The following is a 23,132-nucleotide window of genomic DNA, read 5'->3' on the forward strand; positions in this document are numbered from 1 at the left end:
GGGTAATCTGGTTAATTAAATAATTGATTAAGTGTCTCTTTCCTTGTAGAATGTTAACAGCTGTATAGAACACCTTGTATTGCTAAGATGCTCAAACTGAACTTAATAGCTACACTCACCGACTCAGGATAAACGTTTATCCCTCATGCTGGCCTTGACCAAAACAGTATGTTACCCTTCACTATAGTTGCACTTCTCCACATGGCCAGACTTCTAGTGGTCTTCTCCCCTTTTTAATGCTCATCCTTGAAAAATGCCATAAGGTCTGAAATAAACACCCAAGTCGACATACTGCACAAGGAAGTAATACAAAATACATTTGGATCTACTGCTCTGCTAACTAGCTAGCTAAAGTAGTCATTGGCTAGCTAAGATGGAGAAAGGGGACGGAAGAAGTTCCACACTTTATTCAATGAATTTCAATACAGCACATGGATCGGCTAGCGATGACGTGCAGGAGGTCTTCTCTGTTGCTAATTAGTATTTCCCTTTTTTATTTTTACTAAATTGAGGTGAATATATTGCTAAAAGTCACCTTGGCCGAGAGAGAATTACACGGTTATCAAAACGTCACACCAAGGTAAGGCTGCACCAAACAAATACTTAATTTGAAGTGTCTGATGGGGGTTGACGTGTGTTGCTGTAAGGGTCTGATGGGGGTTGACGTGTGTTGCTGTAGGGTCTGATGGGGGTTGACGTGTGTTGCTGTAGGGTCTGATGGTGGTTGACGTGTGTTGCTGTAGGGTCTGATGGTGGTTGACGTGTGTTGCTGTAGGGTCTGATGGTGGTTGACCCAGTGTTTCCATCAGGCTGTGCTGTTCTGATAACATTTCTCACTATTGTATTGTACAATGCTCAAAAAAATAAAGGGAACACTTAAACAACACAATGTAACTCCAAGTCAATCACACTTCTGTGAAATCAAACTGTCCACTTAGGAAGCAACACTGATTGACAATACATTTCACATGCTGTGGAATAGACAACAGGTGGCAATTATAGGCAATTAGCAAGACACCCCCAATAAAGGAGTGGTTCTGCAGATGGTGACCACAGACCACTTCTCAGTTCCTATGCTTCCTGGCTGATGTTTTGGTCACTTTTGAATGCTGGCGGTGCTTTCACTCTAGTGGTAGCATGAGACAGAGTCTACAACCCACACAAGTGGCTCAGGTAGTGCAGCTCATCCAGGATGGCACATCAATGCGAGCTGTGGCAAGAAGGTTTGCTGTGTCTGTCAGCGTAGTGTCCAGAGCATGGAGGCGCTACCAGGAGACAGGCCAGTACATCAGGAGACGTGGAGGAGGCCGTAGGAGGGCAACAACCGAGCAGCAGGACCGCTACCTCCACCTTTGTGCAAGGAGGAGCAGGCGGAGCACTGCCAGAGTCCTGCAAAATGACCTCAAGCAGGCCACAAATGTGCATGTGTCTGCTCAAACGGTCAGAAACAGACTCCATGAGGGTGGTATGAGGGCCCGACGTCCACAGGTGGGGGTTGTGCTTACAGCCCAACACCGTGCAGGACGTTTGGTATTTGCCAGAGAACACCAAGATTGGCAAATTCTCCACTGGCGCCCTGTGCTCTTCACAGATGAAAGCAGGTTCACACTGAGCACGTGACAGACGTGACAGAGTCTGGAGACGCCGTGGAGAACGTTCTGCTGCCTGCAACATCCTCCAGCATGACCGGTTTGGCGGTGGGTCAGTCATGGTGTGGGGTGGCATTTCTTTGGGGGGGCCGCACAGCCCTCCATGTGCTCGCCAGAGGTAGCCTGACTGCCATTAGGTACCGAGATAAGATCCTCAGACCCCTTGTGAGACCAAATAATGGTGCGGTTGGCCCTGGGTTCCTCCTAATGCAAGACCTCATGTGGCTGGAGTGTGTCAGCAGTTCCTGCAAGAGGAAGGCATTGATGTTATGGACTGGCCTGCCCGTTCCCCAGACCTGAATCCAATTGAGCACATCTGGGACATCATGTCTCGCTCCATCCACCAACGCCACGTTGCACCACAGACTGTCCAGGAGTTGGCGGATGCTTTAGTCCAGGTCTGGGAGGAGATCCCTCAGGAGACCATCCGCCACCTCATCAGGAACATGCCCAGGCGTTGTAGGGAGGTCATACAGGCACGTGGAGGCCACACACACTACTGAGCCTCATTTTGACTTGTTTTAAGGACATTACATCAAGTTGGATCAGCCTGTAGTGTGGTTTTCCACTTTAATTTTGAGTGTGACTCCAAATCCAGACCTCCATGGGTTGATACATTTTATTTCCATTGATCATTTTTGTGTGATTTCGTTGTCAGCACATTCAACCATGTAAAGAAAAAAGTATTTAATAAGAATATTTCATTCATTTTCAGATCTAGGATGTGTTAATTTAGTGTTCCCTTTGTTTTTTTGAGCAGTGTATTTGTTGTGTATGTACACATCAGACTTAGGTGTCTCAATATTTTATTGTTTGTTGAAGATGGATATAATCCAGTCTGAGTCATTAATATCCCCCCTCCCCCCGAAATGGAATGTCCCACCCCCCCTCCACATTTCATTCTAATCGACCATATTTACAGGTCAATTATGCTTCATGATTAGTAACAGCTAGACACAATTTTAATAAGCGCCCATGTCCTGATCTGGAGAAATTTAAAACCATACAAACGTTTAATTGCCTTTTGATTGCACACTGCAAGGTATAATTTAATGGTTTAATGAATAGTTGAATAGGTGTGTGGTCTCACACAGTAAGGACCTATAGAACGTCACTCGGATGTGGATGTTGATATATCTGCCGTTATGGAACTATAATCTACATCAGTCACCAGTTAATGCAGTTGCTCTACTGATCATCTATGTCTGCAAAGCTTGCTGACAAACAAGTCAACCTTTTCATGTAACAGACCTATCATCTCTTCTCTATATCTCTATCTCTTACCTGTGTATCAGACCTGATGTTTATTTTTGTGGTTTTCTAAGCTCTTGTCTATCTCCTGTGTCAGTTGAAGGCCGATAAACTGATTTGTTCATCTCACTCACTCACTCACTCACTCACTCACTCACTCACTCACTCACTCACTCACTCACTCACTCATTCTCTCACTCACTCTCTGATACCTAGGTGTCAGAGCTAGTTTTGTCCTGCTGTTTTTCTAATGTGTTGTTCTCTCTCCTCTCTCTCCCAGGTATCAGGTGTGTCTCCAGGGGAGAGGGAGAGCCAGGCTCCAGGTCTGCTGTTAGCTCCAGGGGTGAGGTGGGGACAGACACCCATCAACCAGCTCACACCCTGGGAGACTGATGAACCTCCTGCCAAACAACAGCACAGAGACTGTGAACCCATAGGTACTGACACACACACACACACACACACGTGTATACACGCGTATAAACACACACAATACGCGGCACACACCACACAAACACACACACCTGCACGCAATACTAGTTATAGCAATCATAGTCTGTATTATAGTAATATTTTCTGATTTTAAACAAATCATCTCTCTGAGGTGGATATTTCACGAGTATAAATGACAATGACAATAATGGGTTCAATTTAGGAGCTGCAGAAGTTGAGAACCTATAGTAGTAAAGTGAACCCAGAATGGCTGTGCCCTGCAGCAGTCGATTTCCCTCTGTTACGCTGCTCTGCTGGCCTCTGCCTCCTGCCCACGGAGAATGGATCTCATTTAAGAACAATACACAATGATACAGCCACTGCACTTGCACCATTGGCACCTCCACGATTAATATACTATAGACACTATGAAAGCTGTATCCAACAATGTATTCAAGAAACGCAATGAATACGGTATACTTCCATAACAAATATCCAGTTTCCACGTTCCTAATACTATAGCGAGCAATGCAATGAATACTGTATATTCAAGTAACACTCATTATATACTGCACGGTGTATACATCAATATAAAGTACAATATGTATTGTATGGTATTATAGCAATGAATCCATGAATACTGTCTACTTCTTGAGTAGTCAGTATTTCCATATCCGTCGTACTGTAGCTCTATGTTACCTACTCGACAAATGATCTGTTAACTAATTGACGCAGTCTCAATAAAGATTTCAAAAATGTACCTGTCACAGCTAAGACGCTGATTGTGTACACGCAGAGAAATAATACCTTTTTCATGGAAAATAAGTATTTTAACTCTTGTCAGCTGAGACTGCCAATGTAGGCTTTGCTACTACTAAATATCTAGTTTCTCAAAAACATCACTAAGACCTACTTAATGGAAATATATTTTCTGCTGTTTTCTATTTGAGATATGCCTCCGCCATTTCTAAATGTCTAGTTTCTCAAACTAATAAGTAAGTACTCTCTGCTCTTGTCTGTTTGAGAGTCTTTGCCACCACAGTGGCTTTGACCAAAAGCTTTGGCTAGTTTCTTCAACTCATCACTGAGGACACTATTCCTATCGTGTTCCTCTTCTGGAGGTTGGGGTTCAGAGCAGTGCTCTCTGTCCCCAGTGCTCTCTGTCCCCTAAACACCCTGCTGGGAGGGTATAGAGGGACGCGTTTACACACACACACACACACACTGTCCTCAGGGACCCTGCTGTGTGGGGTATAGAGGTGGCTGAATGGTCCATGAAGCCCTGCGGTATTAGTAATGTGGCCAGACGACTGAGACTTTGCCTACAAGCACGGACTGACACACACACACACACACACACACACACACACACACACACACACACACATACACACAGTCTGGTGGCGTAAGAAACAAACACACACCAGCCTCAACCACAGAGTGAGATGTCACCAATGCTGCTGCATATGGCACTCAAACCAAGCGCGTGTGTCGTGTGTCCTGTGTGTGTGTGTGTGTGTCCTGTGTGTGTGTGTGTGTGTGTGTGTGTGTGTGAACGTCTGGCATCCACAATGAAACTAGCTCCGCACTTCACTGAACTGAGTCGCGAGAAACTTCCCCACCAACTGCCAGAGTGAATCAATGGTTTGAATAGGAACTTCTCTGCAGTTGGTTGTTTTAAAGAAGTTTCTGTCTGGAAAAGCTAACTTTTCGCTTGTGAGAAAGAAGGGCTTTGATTTCTGAAGCGTTGCCTCAGTCGGTATGTTAACAATTAGAGGTTGATTGAGCAATTCACCAAATTGAAATAGAATTCTTATAAAAGGACCAAGGAGCACTTATGAAACAACCAATATTTAATGCTCACACATTTAAATGATGGGGTACAAGAGAGCAATCAGGAGAAGGGATCCATTTAATGTTAATGCAATTACATTTCCCTTCTTAAACCTTTCATTAGCTCTGCCGCAAGAGGACTCGCAAATGTGAGTGCATGTTAGCCATCGCTAATGAGTTCCGTCTTGTCACTTCATTATATATTTTAGTCCAAAGAGTGATTGTAGTTCAGAAAATGTACAGGAACGCTTTAATAACTCAAGATGGAGAACAGGGAGGAGAAGATACGTATCAGGCTGTAATCAATTCTGGCACCTCGTTGAAATCCTACTACTCAGGCCAAAACTATAGGAGCATAATAATATTATATCGGATTTCTCTCTCTCTCTCTCTCTGGTTTTAATCAAGTTTAGGGCTCAAGTTGAGAACAGTAGGAATAAAGTGGTATAGTGCTGAGATAGTTGGCCCGAGGATGGATGACCATAATGTACTGAGATGTTCTCTTCTTCCAGTCTAGCACATTCTCGCTCTCATATGCGTCAGAGTAGAAAATACTGTAAATACATACTTAGCTAGCTACATGGTAAACGGAGCTCATCACTAATACAATGGACTGAACGTGTTCCCTGTAGGCATACTGTGTATATACACAGAGTGTACACATAATTTAGGACATGTTCCTAATAACATGTTGAGTTGCAGCCTCAATTCGTCGGGGCATGGTGTTGAAGGCGTTCCACATGGATTCTGGCCCATGTTGACTCCAATGCTTCCCACGGTTGGGTCAAGTTGGTTGGATGTCCTTTGGGTGGTGGACCATTCTTGATACACATGGGAAACTGCTGAGCGTGGAAAACTCAGCAGGGTTGCTGTTCTTGACCCAAACCAGTGCGCCTGGCACCTACTACCATACTCCGTTCAAAGGCACTTAAATATTTTGCCTTGCCCATTTATTTCATTTATTTGGATCCCCATTAGCTGATGACAAAGGCGACAGCTAGTCTTACTGGGATCCGACATATAACGACAGACATTACAGACAAAAACTGACGAGGTGCACACTGATCGGTAAAGAGAGGATGACATTCTACAACGCTCCTTTTCCAATAGGATTACAATAGAATGTGCTATGCTTTTTTTCATTTAATCCAATTCACTGTTACCAATTATTTTATGAAATGAGGATTCATTGATGGAGTAACTTTAATCTTAGCTGGTCTGAGAGAACTTGAGGCTTCCCTCCTCAATGTATACATTGGTATGTTTTTAAGTTGCGCTGTTGAGAGAAACTCTTTCTACAATCAGAGCAGTAGTAAGGGTTCTCTCCTTTATGTATACCTTGGTGTCTTTTTAAGTGGCTCGATTGAGAGACACTTGCTACAGTGAGAGCAGTAGTAAGGCTTCTCTCCTTTATGTATACCTGGTGTCTTTTTAAGTGGCTCGGTTGATACTCTTCCTACATTGAGAGCAGTAGTAAGGCTTCTCTCCTTTACGTATACCTTGGTGCCTTTTTAAGTGGCTCGGTTGATACTCTTCCTACATTGAGAGCAGTAGTAAGGCTTCTCTCCTTTACGTATACCTTGGTGTCTTTTTAAGTGGCTCGGTTGAGAGATTCTCTTACTACAGTGATAGTAGGCGTAAGGCTTCTCTCCTGTGTGTGTTCTCTGATGAACTTTTAGCTCAGCTGATGTATAAAAAACATTTTCCTCCAAATGGCACACACAATCCATGTCTCGAGGTAGAAGAAATATCCTTCTTTAACCTGTCTCCTCACCTTTATCTAGACTGATTGAAGTGGATGTAACAAGTGACATCAATAAGGGATCATAGTTTTCACCTGGATTCACCTGGTCAGTCTATGCCATGGAAAGAGCAGGTGTTCTTAATGTTTCGTACACTCAGTGTATATGGTCAATATGTTAACTGTAGGGCCCCTATATACACTACCGTTCAAAAGTTTGGGGTCACTTATAAATGGCCTTGTTTTTGAAAGAAAAGCACATTTTTTTGTCCATTAAAATAACATAATTAAATAGTACCCACAAAACACCAGTCTCAACGTCAACAGTGAAGAGGCGACTCCGGGATGCTGGCCTTCTAGACAGAGTTCCTTTTTCCAGTGTCTGTGTTCTTTTGCCCATCTTAATCTTTTCTTTTTATTGGCCAGCCTGAGATGGGGCTTTTTCTTTGCAACTCTACCTAGAAGGCCAGCATCCTGGAGTCGCCTCTTCACTGTTGACGTTGGGACTGGTGTTTTGCAGGTACTATTTAATGAAGCTGCCAGTTGAGGACTTGTGAAGCATCTGTTTCTCAAACTAGACACTAATGTACTTGTCTTGCTCAGTTGTTCACCGGGGCCTCCCACTCCTCTTTCTATTCTGGTTAGAGACAATTTGCTCTGTTCTGTGAAAGGAGTAGTACACATCGTTGTACGAGATCTTCAGTTTCTTTGCAATTTCTCTCATGGAATAGTCTTCATTTCTCAGAACAAGAATAAACTGACGAGTTTCAAAAGAAAGTTATTGTTTCTGGCCATTTTGAGCCTGTAATTGAACCCACAAATGCTGATGCTCCAAATACTCAACTAGTCTAAAGAAGGACAGTTTTATTGCTTCTTTAATCAGAACAGTTTTCAGAGTGCTAACATAATTGCAAAAGGGTTTTGGATTAGCTAGCACAATGTGCCATTGGAACACAGGAGTGATGGTTGCTGATAATGGGACTCTGTATGCCAATGTTGATATTCCATAAAAAATCTGCCATTTCCAGCTACAATAGTCATTTACAACATTAACAAAGTCTACACTGTATTTCTGATCAATTTGATGTTATTTTAATGTACAATTTCTTTTGCTTTTCTTTCAAAAACAAGGACATTTCTGAGTGACCCCAAACTTTTGAACTGTGGTGTATGAAAAGTAATTTGTTGTGCAATTTGTTCAGCTATCTAAAAGGATCAAGTAAATGATGAGGTTATGTAATAATAATCTAAACTCTCTCCCTCCTCCCTATCTCACCCTCGTGTTCTCTCTCTCCGTCCTCTCTCTCTCTCCCCTACCTTCCCCCTCTCTCTCCCTTCACGCTCCCTTCACGCTCTCTTCCTCTCTCTCTTCCTCTCTCTCTCTTCTCTCTCTCTCTTCCTCTCTCTCTCTCTCTCTCTTCCTCTCTCTTCCTCTCTCTCTCTCTTCCCCTCTCTCTCTCTTCCTCTCTCTCCTCTCCTCTCATCTCCTCTTCCTCTCATCTCCTCTTCCTCTCATCTCCTCTTCCTCTCATCTCCTCTTCCTCTCATCTCCTCTTCCTCTCATCTCCTCTTCCTCTCATCTCCTCTTCCTCTCTCTCTTCTCTCTTCCTCTCTCTCTCTCTCTTCCTCTCCTCCCTCTCCCTCCTTCCTCTCCTCTCCCTCTCCTCTCACTCTCCCTCTCTCTCTCGCTCTCTCCTCTCTCTCTCTCTCGCCCCTCTCTCTCCTCTCTCTCTCCCCTCTCTCTCTCTCTCCCCCTCCTCTCTCTCTCTCGACCTCCCTCTCTCTCTCCCCTCTCTCTCTCTCTCCTCTCGCCCTCCTCTCTCCTCTCTCTCTCTCCCTCCTCTCTCTCTCTCTCTCTCCCTCTCTCTCTCTCCTCTCTCTCTCTCGCCCTCCTCTCTCTCTCTCTCTCTCCCCCTGTCTCTCTCTCTCCAGGTCCTCCATGGGTACCTTCTGTAGCAGCAGTGACCAAGTCAAGTCTCCTGCCCCACTCCTACCCCCTCCAGCCCCCTCCTTCAGCCACAGTGTCACTGTCCAGTGCCCTATTATAGGTCTGACTCCCTCCATCCAGTCACCCATGCCCCTCCACCCCACCCGCTCATGACAGCCCACTTCCAGCTACCCCCGCACTCCACTGCCCACCAACCCCGCCATGGTGCTCAAAATGCCATACCAGCCACCCTATCCCTTGGCCCAGCCCCCTGTCTTCTCCTCGCCCCTCTCTACCCCCTCAGGTGGTCTCAGGGGAGCGCACCCCAACCAACAAAACCACAGAATGATGGGGAACGGTCATCTGACGCCTCACCCCCCTCCTCACCACTCTCACCCAACTCACCCTCTCATACAGCCCCATGCCCTGCCTCTGACCAATGGGCAGTTGGCGCGGCTAGTTCCTCCTACTCCAGTAGCCAATCAGGATGGTCCTAGAGGGCCCAATGGGCTGCAGATGCTGAGGACGGTGGGGATGGGAAAGTACGAGTTCACAGACCCAGGACATCCTAAAGGTAAGACAGACCCACTCTGACTGGGCAAGTCTGCAGTCACACACACCAAATGTAACACAGGCCCAATACAACTATTCTCTAATTATTTTGTTTTTTACTGAGTAGGTTTTCTCAGTGTAGGACTCAGCTTTTCTCTGGGTAGAGTGTGGTTTGTACAGGGAGCAGGTTCTCTGGATAGAGTGTGGTTTGTACAGGGAGCAGCTTCTCTGGGTAGAGTGTGGTTTGTACAGGGAGCAGGTTCTATGGGTAGAGTGTGGTTTGTACAGGGAGCAGGTTCTCTGGGTAGAGTGTGGTTTTTACAGGGAGCAGGTTCTCTGGGTAAAGTGTGGTTTGTACAGGGAGCAGGTTCTCTGGGTAGAGTGTGGTTTGTACAGGGAGCAGGTTCTCTGGGTAGAGTGTGGTTTGTACAGGGAGCAGGTTCTCTGGGTAGGGTGTGGTTTGTACAGGGAACAGCTTCTCTGGGTAGAGTGTGGTTTGTACAGGGAGCCGCTTCTCTGGGTAGAGTGTGGTTTGTTCCAGGGAACAGCTTTTCTGGTTAGTTTATGTTGACAGCACTCTATAAACAACACTACAAACACATCTAACCAGGAGACAGTTAAAACAATACCTGGTACTGGTGCCAAATCTTCACAAAGCTGCACCAAGGTCACAGCTTACACACGCACGCGCACACACCCACACACCTTATTCCATTGTTTTAAATTATCCAGACACGCCTGCAGTCACTTTTTAAGTTTCTTTTAAGCCTGGCAAACTCTTGTTGTCTTTGTGAAGACTGCGAGCTCAGTGGTATGGCGAGCCGTCTCGGGTTTGGCTGCATCTCAAAGCCGTAAATTGTTGTTTGTTAACCTTGGAGTTTGTGATGCAGGGCCAGAGACAGATGTTCTATATTCCCTGACCAATTTTCACATTTAATGAAGCTTTTAATCTAGAGTTTAGATTGGCCTTTTTTCCCCCCCGACTCATTTAATTTTTTTTTATTTTGGGAGTAGATCAATAGAACGTGTGCAAATGAGTTTCCAGATTGATGTAGAAAGCAGTTGTGGCAGTCGGAGCGGAGGCTACCTGAGATACATTTAAATGAGACAGAAGGTGGAATGGAAACACAGACAATTAGAGTGCGGACGTATTGAACTGCAGTCCGGCAGCTAATTTCTGCTGCGTCTCCTGTTCGCTTAGATGCTTGCCGGGTTTTGTAATGGGTATATTGTTGCTATGCTGTCAATTATTGTATTTAGTCGAATAGCCAAAATGTTGTTTTTGAATTCATACGTTGTGTGTTTCACAATCTATATAATGTAGTATTTATTCCAATAGCCAAAGCTAATCCGAATTGTTTGCAACTACACTAAACCAGAGCTTTCCTACCAAAAGTACTAGTACCAGTACAATTCTATTTCATAAACGCATGCAGGGGGCTCTGCTTAGAACCATGAGACGTGACGAGATGGAGTACCACTTTATGAAATATTCAGCGGTAGAAATGAGCATACAGATGTCACTGTGGTAGGAAAAGCACAGGAATAGCTGAGTTCCATTCAGAGCAGCAGCACAGTTAGCAGGTGTCAAATCAGAGCAGAGGGTTCTTGAAAACCTTGATTTGCGCACAGGGTCGAGTGCACTTTTGATACTAATATGACTGCACTGTCTAGATTCCCTTCACTCTTACCCCTGACTATTTTCATAGATTAGTGTTTTGAGATGTCTAGAATGTTTGAGCTGCCAGTAAGGTCATAGTCTGGATAATAGACTGCTGTATGACCCAGAGAGAGCTTAGCCGAGAATTAGCCAGGCGTCTCGGCAACTTGCTTTTGTCCTCGCGGAGCGGAGAGAGACACCTTCCAGACTATAAGAACACTTAACCTTGCTGCCGTGATAATCAACCAGTCAACCACCACAAACCAGCCTGTCGTGCACTGCCTGTCTTCATAACATTTTGACACCACCTCCTGCTGTACTCCCCCTATCTCTTGCTCATTCGTATTGTGTTCTCCACCCTCTCTCTACCCCCCCCCCCCTCTTTCTCTTGGTCTCCTGCTGTACTCTCCCTATCTCTTGCTCATTCGTATTGTGTTCTCCACCCCCTCTCTCTACCCCCCTTTCTCTTGGTCTCCTGCTGTGCTCCATCTCTTTCTCTTCCTCTCTCTTGCGCTCAGGGAACAGATATCCCCTCAGGTCACTAAACATCAGTGGCCATCAGGAAGTGATGGGAGGGGACAGGAGGGGTACAGGGCGAGCAGGTAGCTGACTCGTGGTGGCTATTCAGCAGCTTGATGGTCTGAGGGTAGAAGCTATTGGCAAGTCTGTTAGTTTTTGCCATGATGCTACTGTACTGCCCACGTCTGAGTGATTGAAGCATGGAGAACAGGCCGTGGCTCGGGTGGCTGAGTTCCCTGATGATCTTCTGGGCCTTTCTGCGACATCTGGTGCTGTAGGTGTCCTGAAGGGAAGGCTGTGTGCACCCAGTGGTGCGTACTGCAGAGCGTACCACTCTCTGTAGCGCCTTGCGGTCAGCGGCGGTGGTGTTGCCGTGCCTTGCTCAAATCAATCAAATGTTACGTCACATGCTTGGTAAACAACATGTGTAGACTAACAGTGGAATGCTTGCTTACGGGGCTTTTCCAACAATGCAGAGAAAAAAAAAAGAAAAACAATTGAAAAATAATAGCATGAGGAATAAGTAACGGTAACTTGGCTATGTACACAGGGCATCAGTACTTAGTCAATGTTTTGGGGTACGAGGTAATTGAGGTAGGTATGTACATATAGGTAGCGATGCAGCCCGACAGTATGCTCTCGATGGTGCTCCTGTAGAACACTGTGGCTGGTCGAATTTCTACAGCCTCGTGCCTTTTTCACCACGGTGTCTGTGTGGTTTGACCGTTTCAGCTCATCAGATGTGTACGACGAGGTACTTGATGTTTTTGACCATCTCCGCGGCCCCGTTGATGAGGATGGGGGCTGTGCCCAGCCTGTTTCCTCATGAAGTCCACCGTAGTGCTGTGTAGTGCTGTGGCAAGGTTACTCCTCCAACATTGGGGAGAGGGCTGGGCTCAGAAGCCAGATGGTAGAAGTATTCTCTAAGCAATGGTCCAGGGTTATTTTTCATCCCTGATAGTTAAGGTTAGGATTGGGGGAAGGTAATCTGGTTTTAGATCTGTGGTTAGGGGGGACTTTTACCGTTCCTAACATGCACAAAAACACGCTGTGTTTCATTTGACTGACAGATATGAATGTCCTTGCCTTAAGAAAAATCTGAATTATCTGCTTGGTTCTGTGACTATTAAATCAGTTATCAGTCATATTTTAGCACCCACTTTGGCACAGGCCTCTTGGTTTCAACAACACTCCTACGGCGTGCACTTCTTCTGTGTGCAGTGAGGGCTTGGATATGCAGTGAGGGCTTGGATATGCAGTGAGGGCTTGGATATGCAGTGAGGGCTTGGATATGCAGTGAGGGCTTGGATATGCAGTGAGGGCTTGGATATGCAGTGAGGGCTTGGGTATGCAGTGAGGGCTTGGGTATGCAGTGAGGGCTTGGGTATGCAGGGAGGGCTTGGGTATTCAGGGAGGGCTTGGGTATTCAGGGAGGGCTTGGGTATTCAGGGAGGGCTTGGGTATTCAGGGAGGGCTTGGGTATTCAGGGAGGGCTTGGGTATTCAGGGAGGGCTTGGGTATTTAGGGAGGGCTTGGATATTCAGTGAGGGCTTGGATATTCAGTGAGGGCTTGGATATTCAGTGAGGGCTTGGATATTGAGAGGCAGTCTTTGTTACGGGTCTCTTTTATGATAGTATTCCACCAGCTCAGAGGAAGGATTTTTACATTATGTCAGAGTGCTTCAAATTCACTGTAAAAAGAGTAAGCTGATTTGAATGGCTCTCAGTAGGATCTAGACACTTTAAGTGTTGGTGTGATTAGGATCCCAGTGAGTTGAGTGTGTGTGTGTGTGTGTGTGTGTGTGTGTGTGACCTTTCATGACCTTTCAGTGGCCACCTCATCAACCGTCAGAGGATTAATTGTCCATCTTTGTTTCACTCATTCTTTTTCAGTCTGGTGGAGAGAGGGGGGAGAAAGTAAAAACGAGAGACACATGCAGAGAGGGAGAGAAAGAGACACACAGGGAGAGAGAGAGTCAGAAACAGAAAGGGAAACAGAACGAGAGACGGTAACATCTTTAACCAAATCCTCCTGGTCTGTCTGGCTTCTCCAGGATGACTGATGGTTGTTGAAGGTATAAGCTGATGACTGGGGTGTTATCTAGCTGTCATCCTCCTGTGTATGTATTAACCCCACCATGACAGGTCTGAATGGCAAATAGAGGTGAGATCCTCTCCGATCGCCCACAGACACAGCTATACAGACAGCTATGGATTTCAGATTAAAAACTAAGCACACGCACTTAGGAGGCTAACACTGAGCACATACTGTAGCTAGCGCACGGACTCACACACACACATACGCGCACACACACACTAGTACACGCTGTAGCACAGACACACACACACTGTGCTTTATATTTATATATATATATATAAAAGATAATAAGGCTGAGCAGATTGGATGGTATAGACTGAGAAGGTGCAATTTTATATTCAGCTGTCTCAGGAAAACAAGCAATCTGGACTTAAGTCCCCCTCTTTCACTCTCTCTGTCTCTTTCTTGCTCTCTCTCTCTCGTACTAATCCATTCTTACTTCAGATTTCCCCTGTCACTCTCCTAATCGTGGCGTTCCCAGCTGAAAACAGGCCATTAAAAGACTGACTTACACCGCTGGCCCCAGCAGAGGAGAGGAGAGAGGGAGGGATGGAGGAGGAGAGCTGGTGACAGGTATAGTGAGGGAGGAAAAAGAGGAGGAGGAGGACATTGGGGAGTGGGTGACAGATAGAGAAGCATAGTACTAGGTTGAGTGGGAGAGGAAATGAGGAGGGAGGAGAAGAGTGGATGTAGCACATATTGGACTCCTGCATAGGTCAGTTTTTTGGAGCCACACGCGCCCAGCACCGGCCACATCAATTCCAGGTCCCACCAGATAACCGACACCATTACAGATTCCTCTCTACAGCCCGACCTCACATGCATAGAATTGTTCTGAGAGCCGATCCGTTACCGACCAAATAAGGTCAATTGATCATGTCTTTTATAAAGCCTTTTTTTTTTTTACATCATCAGTTGTCAGAGTGCTTATACAGATACCCAGGCTAAAACCCCAAAGAGCAAGCCATGCAGATGTTGAAGCACAGTGGCTAGGGAAAACCATTCCTCTTCTGGCTGTGCCGGGTGGAGATTATGAAAGTACATGGTCATTAAGGCCAGATCGTTCATCAAGACGTTCAAACGTTTCTAGATGACCTGCAGGGTCAGTTAATGATCACAGTGGTTATGGAGGATGCAGTAGTTCAGCACCTCAGGAGTAAATGTCAGTTGGCTTTTAATAGCCGAGCATTCAGAGGTCACCGAGGCATTCAGAGGTCGAGACTGCAGGTCGGGTAGCGTGGGAGCGAGAGAGAGAAAAAGAGCGGTTACAACAGCAGATCCGGGACAAGGTAGCATGTCCAGTGAACAGGTAAGGGTTCCATGGCCGCAGGCAGAACAGCGGAAACTGGATCAGCACGGCTGGATGGACTTGGAACAGAGTTCCATAGCCACAGGTAGATCAAATGATTGAATTGTTTTTATGACTTGAGTAGTAGGCTATTATTCCCCTTCCTTGCAGTAATTCATTTGTCCGCATGTCTATGCATCATTTGGATAAAAGGAAACCATGCCATGAATTAACAACAGTCTAGTTTCATCTTCACACTGCGATGCGACACATTGACAACTCAAATTACTTTGGAAAAACAATTGTTACGTAATGAAAGCCTATAGCCGACATAACAAAACAAGACCTTTACGTTCAATATTGTTTCGATAATCAAATAGTTTAATGGAATTGTAAATAAACAATTCCCAGAATCGAGTACAGGCTTCAAAAATACATTTATTTGGTAGGCTATACTTAAACTTTTACCAGACGCATCGGTTTAAACTTTATATGGTCTGCGTATGGTCTAAATGAACAAAAGCCTGAATTAACCTACAAATAGGCCTACTTAAACAATAAAGACATAGGCCAACGTAATTATCAGAAAAAAAAGTCCATTCATCACTTGAACGAAAGCCTACTTTAATCATGGGCGACGTGGCTGTCTTCCTGCTGTCTTCCTGCTGTCTTCCTGCTGTCGTAAACAAATACCTGCTTGCAATTTTTGCAGACTGTGTCGCCTATCCATCTACCGGATTGTTGTCCTTCTCCACTCCAAAACTGGGGATTTCACTCGTGCAGCACCTGTTTCCATGATGGTGTATCATAACCTTTTTATTTTGTATTTCTCCACACAAATAATGGACAGTTCCCTGCTCAACACCCTCTCACTGTATGTGTGGCTGGTAGCCTACTATGTCTAGATGACCTCTCACAGAATGGAAATCACAACACAACAAGGTCCTGGGTTTGTAAAACAAATATTGTACCTTGATATAAAACGTTTCCAACCAGAAATATAATTGTTTTGAACCGCGAGCCAACCCGCAGGTTGAAATAATTTGTTTAATTCCATCCGCCAGCTGAACCGTGGGTATCCGACCCCATGCAGGACTCTAGCAGGTATAGCACAGTGGGCTAGAGAGGAGGGCAAGGAAGAGACGAATATGTTAAGGAGTGGGTAGTAGGTATAGTACAGTGGCCTCTAGCATAGCAGGAAGTGGACGAGGAAGGGAGAGAGGTAAAGGAAAGCGAGGAGAATGAGGAGTAGAGCAAGGTCTAGTGGCTTCTCTAGCTGGAGGGCCCCTGTCTGTCTCTCCTTCTGTCTCCTCCTCTCTCTCTCTCTCTCTCTTGCTGTGTCTCTGTCTCTCCCACGTTGTCACACTGGCCGTGTGACTGTTCCCCACTCCCCCGTCTATGTCTCCCTCCCTCCATTTCTCTCTCTCTCCCCTTCCATCCCACTCTGTCAGGCTGGCCGTGTGGCTGTCTGTGCTACTTTCCCTCTCTGTCTCTCCGCCTCCTTCTCTCTCCCTCCATCCATCTCTCTCTCTCTCTCTCCCCCCCCCTTCATCATACTCCGTAAGACTGGCCATGTGCCTATGCTGCTGCCGCTGAGCATTATCTTGAAATGTGTGTGTGATTAATGAATGCTGTGCAGCGTTGCTGTGCATGGAGGAGGAGGTAGACAACCAAGTATTTGTCTTAATGACCTATGACCCAGCTCTATATGAACTGTATTAGGGGATAATGTATGGGACTCATGGTAAGGCCCCTCTTCATTAAAATACAATAGCGAGGGAGGGAGAGAAAGAACGAACAAGGAGGGAGAGAGAGAAGGGGGGAGAACCACTCCTTTCTGTCTCCCTCTCATCCCTCGCCCCACTCTTCCACCCTGGAGTGAGAAGTAGCGATGCATAGTGTATAAACAGCAGAAAACTCATTGGAAGTTAGAGAGGTAGGAGAAGGGAGGTAGGGATGAGCTAGTCCTCACACCAGTGGCTCAGTAGTGCCCTCCCGCATGGGCTCCTAAATAAGTTTGAGCCAATATCATGAATATATGCCCGCTGTGTGAGTTCATGTACCAAGGTTGCTCCAGAAATGTCTACCTTATTATCACCAAGGCGTATTATTCATTTGACAGAGGTAGTTGGTGAACATAATTGTGTTTTCTAGTACAAGGGTTGTGTCGTGTCTTTACTATCATTAAATTGAAGACTTATAGTTTTTATCAAAGATTCTCTGTAATTAGTATTACACGATCAACTGATTAATCATGTAACCGTAATTAACTAGGAAGTCGGGGCACCAAGGAAAAATATTCAGATTACAAAGTTATCATTTCCTAAAATAACTTTTCAGATATTTTATCTGATCAATTAGTCTTCTAATTGATTAATTAATTATTTACCTCACGTTAGGTTCATTCCAAACGTTGTAAATTGTTGGTTATCTGCACAAACCCAGTCTTTACGGAGTCAACCATACATCAATTGTCTTAAATCATTTATTTATTACTAACTAAGTAATTCACAGAAATGCATAAACAAACAAAGTAAATGTGGTTACAAGAAATGATAGGAGAATGTGCCCTAGTGGGCTAAACCGGCATGGCGGCTTGTTAGACAAAAGGGGAAGTGGGGGTCGACTAAGAAGTTACTACAGAGTGATAATTATAACAATTGAAATGCTAATCCTTTGCACATGAACGCTCACTCATTCGGGAACATTTGCAATCAATCAATATATTTACGCTCAGTGTGTTTCGGCGGTTGTCGTTCGTCGCGTTCAATGATACCGAATTCCTAGCTGCAGACTAGTAATTAATATCAAAGACTTGTTGTCATTCTGTCTTATCGATAGTCTAAGAGTTTAACCACGTGGTATGGTTAAAAGATTCAGCAATGGTCTACAACCGTTGTCCTCTCCTAATGGAGAAAAACATGGTGATAATTTCTCAAAGTTGGGTTTTATTCGGAATGGCAGAAAAGGGGCTGTCCCAGGATGTCTGACCCTAACTGGGCTCAGGGGCGGTTCTCTGATTTAGTTCAAATCAAAAGGGAATTGTATTTTCCTTCATTAAACAGTCCAAAATCATATTACACAATTTTACAAACAGTATCATACTCACTCATTCATCTTATAAAACAATTAGATGTAAACCTCATATCTGAGGCTATTATATAAACAGCATTATGGTAATGGGGCCACACCGTCTCCCGTGAGCTTCCTCAAGTTGTAACAAACGGACCAGTTCATAGCTGGATTCTTCACCGATCTTTTATACTTTCTCCGGAACATGAAATGTGTTCGTACCTCAAGTTCTGTGAGGTGGAAGAAATTCCTTTGTGCTCTATGAAAATTGACTCTGCCTCTTATACGGTGGGGCCATGTGGCAGGGTCTTCTCAGGAATTTACGACCTCTCTCTGACCACAGCAGCCTAGTTGAAGGAGGCAGGGGGGAGGCAGGGAGAGGGGATGGGGCTTGCTATACCCAACGAGGGCAACGTCATGACATACCCCCCCTGGTGGTTTGGATCTTGTTTGTCCTGTAAGTTAAAAATCTAAATAAAATCATGAACACGTGATGTCCTGTTTGTAGATCATCGTTGTAGTCCCCTCTGGTGGTTGAACTTGGTAGGCTTCTCTGAAAGCGGAGCAGTCCACCACAAGGATGGCAGTTGATGTCCGGTTGGTGATCGCTGTTGCGGTCCCTTCTAGTGATGTACCTTGGTTTGGTTCCCTGGAAGCTGCAAAGTACCCCAGGGAGGGCCAGGGGATGTCCTGGTTGGTGATCGCCGTTGCGGTCCCCCCCCTCCCCCTCTGGTGGTTTACCTTGGTAGGCTCCCTGACAGCGGGGCATGCCCCCACAAGGATGGGCCGTGGGTGTCCGGAATTGGGGTCGACGTTCCGGACCCGTCGTCTGGTCGTTGTCCAGACTGGAAGATCTGGGCAGTAACTTAGGCAGATGTTAACAACGCACACACACACATACACTCATGAAATATATATAATTACATTCATTCCCCAATGAGCAGCATTGTGGCACTAAGTGATGGTTTTATGGGGACTTTGTTTATGGCTCTATCACTTCCTAAGTGTCAAAGGAACTGAACCGAAAAGGAATGAAAGCATTAACAAAAGATATACAAAAATAGTTCTCACACAAAAATCATTGAATTGGACTATATTCTATATACGTCCAATGTTCTGGCAAAATGACTATCATGGCATTGTCTCTAATGCCATATCTATGGTTTTCCTACTTGGTGTGTTGTTTAGGCACTAACCTAAGTTGATAACTATATGATAAGTTTACAGCTGTAAGGCACTAGTTCTGGGCAATCTACAGGGATGACCTATGGACTTCTGGGAAGAAAACTGTTGAGCGCTGTAGAGTCAAAGGCCTAGAAGTAAATGTTCAACTTTACTTAGGCTGGTATTTTGCTTGGACCCTTAAGTGATCCTAGCATAAATCCTAATTGGATGTTCCGTTGTGCATGTGCGTTTATGCTTACACAAGCGCGCATGGCAAGGGAAGAAAACCAAGTATCCTGGCAGATTACAACTTGTTCAGAATGAGTCTGACGTAGTCAGGTCATTTTCAGGTCAATGCCTGCAGGTCAGTCAGAATTGGTGTCAAGGGAGTCTGTAGTAGTTTTTACTACCAGTCATAGCTATGTTATCCACGGAGGAGCTAACCTCACGACGGAAGTACTCTCTAAGTATTGGACCAGTCGTACGTGGTGTGATCGTGGTTAATGATTCTAATAATTTTCCTCCTGAATGGAGGATTCTATTTATTAGTGACATGTCTGTTAACCATTGGAAGAGTGCACTGGAGATTCCCTTCCACGTGTTGCACTCTGAGTGACTCCTATGTCGCTATCGTCAAGGGTAATTTGATTGGTTAGGTCTCTAACCTTCTTACTGATTGTAGCTAGACTGACTGTCACTGGTATTTGTACTGGTGCTCAAAGGGACCAGTTATCCTACCGATTTATTTTGAAATATTATACTACCGGAACACATGATTGAAGCATTTTACTAGTTGTATTGTAGTTGAACCTACACATGGCAAGGAATGATTATTGTTGCCATTTGTTTTGGAGGTGGACAAGTCCACTGGACTTCCCTTATGACCAGTGTGGTACACCTCAGTACTATCTTAGATGTGTTGTAAGATAATCCCCGTCTAGGGGCCTGTCTGCTCCTCACTGTTCTCATAGGGAGTTTACAACTAATTTGATTTATGCTCTGGCGGCCTCGTACGGTGTTGTCCGTAGTCTCGACCCCCCCCCCCCCCCCCTACCGGCTACTATTTCCCCCCTTTGAGTCTCGGGACCCCCCCACCAGCGGGTGATGTTGGTGTCTGAGGCCCAAACGAAAAGGTCGGACCCTATGTACGAGTTGTCAGCGGCCGCGTTGTTATAAGGATGGCTGTAACCTTTCAACCAAATCTCCTGGTGTTTGTGCTTCAAAACACTCAGTGGCTGTCGAGGGCTGTCAGTCACCGCGATACCTGCGAACTGAGACGAGGATATCGGTCTGTGATATCTCAAAGTGTTTCACCAGCGGGAGTCATCGGGTCAGTTGCTGGACTGACGCCATTAGTATCATTGTAAAGGGTGACAGTCCCCAACAAAGCGGAAGGTGTATCATCGGAAGCAGAGTATACTCTGCGCATCAATGTTTTTCTTGGTCAATCAAATTGGCTGATGGAATGTGTCGAGATATCATAATATCTCCTTGGATCAGATTCTGCCCCAAGAGGTTTCTAAACGTCTTTTTCCCAAGGGGTGCTTTCGACAGATACCCCTCGTGAATGACTGCATTGCAGCTAGCGTTAGGGGAGGACAGTGTGGTCAGTGGAGAAGGCACGGTGGCCTGTGACCATACCTGGTTGGTTTTCCAATCCATCAATGGGAGTAACCGATCCATCATGTCTGCGCCAAGTAGAAGGGTTACAGTTTCGAGGCTGGTAATTTACACAGGGTGAACGAGCGATACGTCCTTGAAGTGTAGTTTCAGCATGATTCTCAATGTGAGAGGCGAGGTAGTCTGAGTGACCCCTCGAAGTGTAGTGTCGCATCGTTCCACTTTTAAACAACGTTTAGTTGGCTTCAAAGCCTTTTTGAGATCATCGAACAAGGTTTGAGAGATGAGTGATATTGTCGCACCAGAATCAATTAGCGCATGACAAGTTAAGCAGTCCTCTAGGACTGTTTCCAAGTATGGCCGTTTAGATTCGTGGTTAGTGGACATATTCCCCACAAAGTGGAGTGGTCATTCGCAACGACGTGATGTGCCATTTCTGTTCAAGGTGGAAGCAGTTTGACTTTTCCGATTTTGAGTGGGCTTGGCTTTAACGAAGCGTTTGACCTTTTTCTTCACCACCTTTGTATCAGAGTCCATAGACAAAGCCCGGGGGCTTGTTTCTTGATCAAGCGGGCTCTGGATAGGGTCTTGAATGAGAGCGGGAGAAATTTTAACTTTAACGTCCTTGCTATGGGTGTTAATTCCTGCGGACCTGGTGTCCGGTAATTCCTCGTCGAGTCCTAGTGACTTATCTTTAACCCTTTTCTCAAATTGTTCTAGCTTTAGTTTTTCCCGTAGTGGAACTTCTGGAGAACATTGGTCCACGTTTTGATCGTCCTTCACCCCTTTGTTACCCTTGTGCTCTGACACTTTTTGTGGGATGGGTGCAGGAACGTAGCGAACAGGTCGATTGTAGCAGTAGTCATGTTGATAGCAACGTACTTTATAGTTATTTCGACCACGGAGGTTATTGGAATCATGGTTTCGTGGTAGAAACTGTTGTTGTGTGTCATCTCTCAACGCTCCAATACCTGATCATACAACCCTCTAACTGGAGTGAGGGCTCCTGATCAAACCTCAAAACCTAGTGGTCAGGACTCTTACCATTGTAAACTTTTGGTGCCTCAAAAGCTGTGCTTGCAAGCTCTCTGAGTTGTAAGATAGGCAAGCCAACGTGGGCGGCAGGGCCCAAGTAGGTAATGAAGTTAGGTTACATGTACGACAGGAACATTTGTTTAAAAGGTAACAGGTCTTCCATGCCTGTTTCAGTGAGTAGGCCAAAGTAAACTTGTGGGTGTTCGTTCCGAGCTTGCTTAACGGTGTTAGCCAGTGAGCTATAGTGTTTGCGAGTCGCAGAAGCACTGAATTCTAATTTCTAATTGGCAAGTTTAGCATAGTCATTTAGCACGTGTTGCTGTTGTAGATGAATGAACCTTGTCACGCGTCTATTCGATGTTCGCTTCAACAGGTAAACCCTGTCAGAACCCGTAGCGTTTGGGTAGCCATCCAACGCATCCTCTATGTCAGCTAGGAACGTCTCAGTATCGTTTGGCTGACCTGGAACGGGGTCAAAGGTGGGGAAAATCTTGATGAGTTTGTCAAGGCATTCTGCGCCAAGCGGGCGGAGAGGGTTGGGATCATCCTGTGGAGAGATTGGGGCCGAAAGGCCAAGAGGAGAAGCCAAGCCTTCTTGTTGTTGGCCAAGAGGCACAATATTACTCAGTGCCGAATGGCCAAGAGGAGAAGACTGAGGGACACATGAGGGAGGCAAGGTCTGAAACCTATCGTCTTTACTCCTGTGAGTACAGGGCTCCGGTTGCTTGGATTGGTAGAGTGTGACCATTCTGGACTTCCTCCAGATGCTACCTACGGGTGGTATTCTGCTGCATTGCAGAGTCCACTTGAGCGCTTCGAGTACTGATTTTGGACACATGAGTGTCACACTTGCTCCTTTCGGTCTCAAACTTATCTGTCATGGCTTGCAGATACGGTCTTGAGTACGGAGTGAGAGATTCAGTGATGAGATTTCCTCCGCTTGCTTAGAAATCAATATTTCCATCTTCATCACCTGAGTTCTCTCACCATTCATTTGGTCAGCGACTTCAATGAGTTCTGCTGATTTGTCATCCAACTTTGTCATTGTGTTCATTAACCTCTAGTGACGAGCAATCCCGTACCTGGGAGCGTAATCATAGCCTCAAGCTCATTACCATAACGCAACGTTTCCTATTCATGAAAATCGCAAATGAAATGAAATAAATATATTCAAACACAAGCTTAGCCTTTTGTTTAACAACACTGTCAAATATGCTTTTCAACTAAAGCTACACAAGCATTTGTGTAAGAGTATTGATAGCCCAGCACAGCATTAAGCCTAGCATTCAGC

At 45.4% G+C, this 23,132-nt stretch overlaps 1 protein-coding gene across 1 annotated transcript in view; it reads left to right on the forward strand.

Annotated features, from left to right (window-relative positions):
* The window catches only part of LOC115108006 (kelch-like protein 29), a 333,260-nt gene that overhangs the window by 189,214 nt on the left and 120,914 nt on the right, over nucleotides 1–23,132 (forward strand). Inside the window, 5 exon segments of the mRNA XM_029631860.2 lie at nucleotides 3,181–3,337; nucleotides 8,839–8,913; nucleotides 8,916–8,990; nucleotides 8,993–9,047; nucleotides 9,049–9,407. Coding sequence (XP_029487720.2) covers nucleotides 3,181–3,337; nucleotides 8,839–8,913; nucleotides 8,916–8,990; nucleotides 8,993–9,047; nucleotides 9,049–9,407 — 721 coding nt within the window.

The sequence above is a fragment of the Oncorhynchus nerka genome, linkage group LG24 (genome assembly GCF_034236695.1).
Source record: "Oncorhynchus nerka isolate Pitt River linkage group LG24, Oner_Uvic_2.0, whole genome shotgun sequence".
Lineage (NCBI taxonomy): Eukaryota > Metazoa > Chordata > Actinopteri > Salmoniformes > Salmonidae > Oncorhynchus > Oncorhynchus nerka.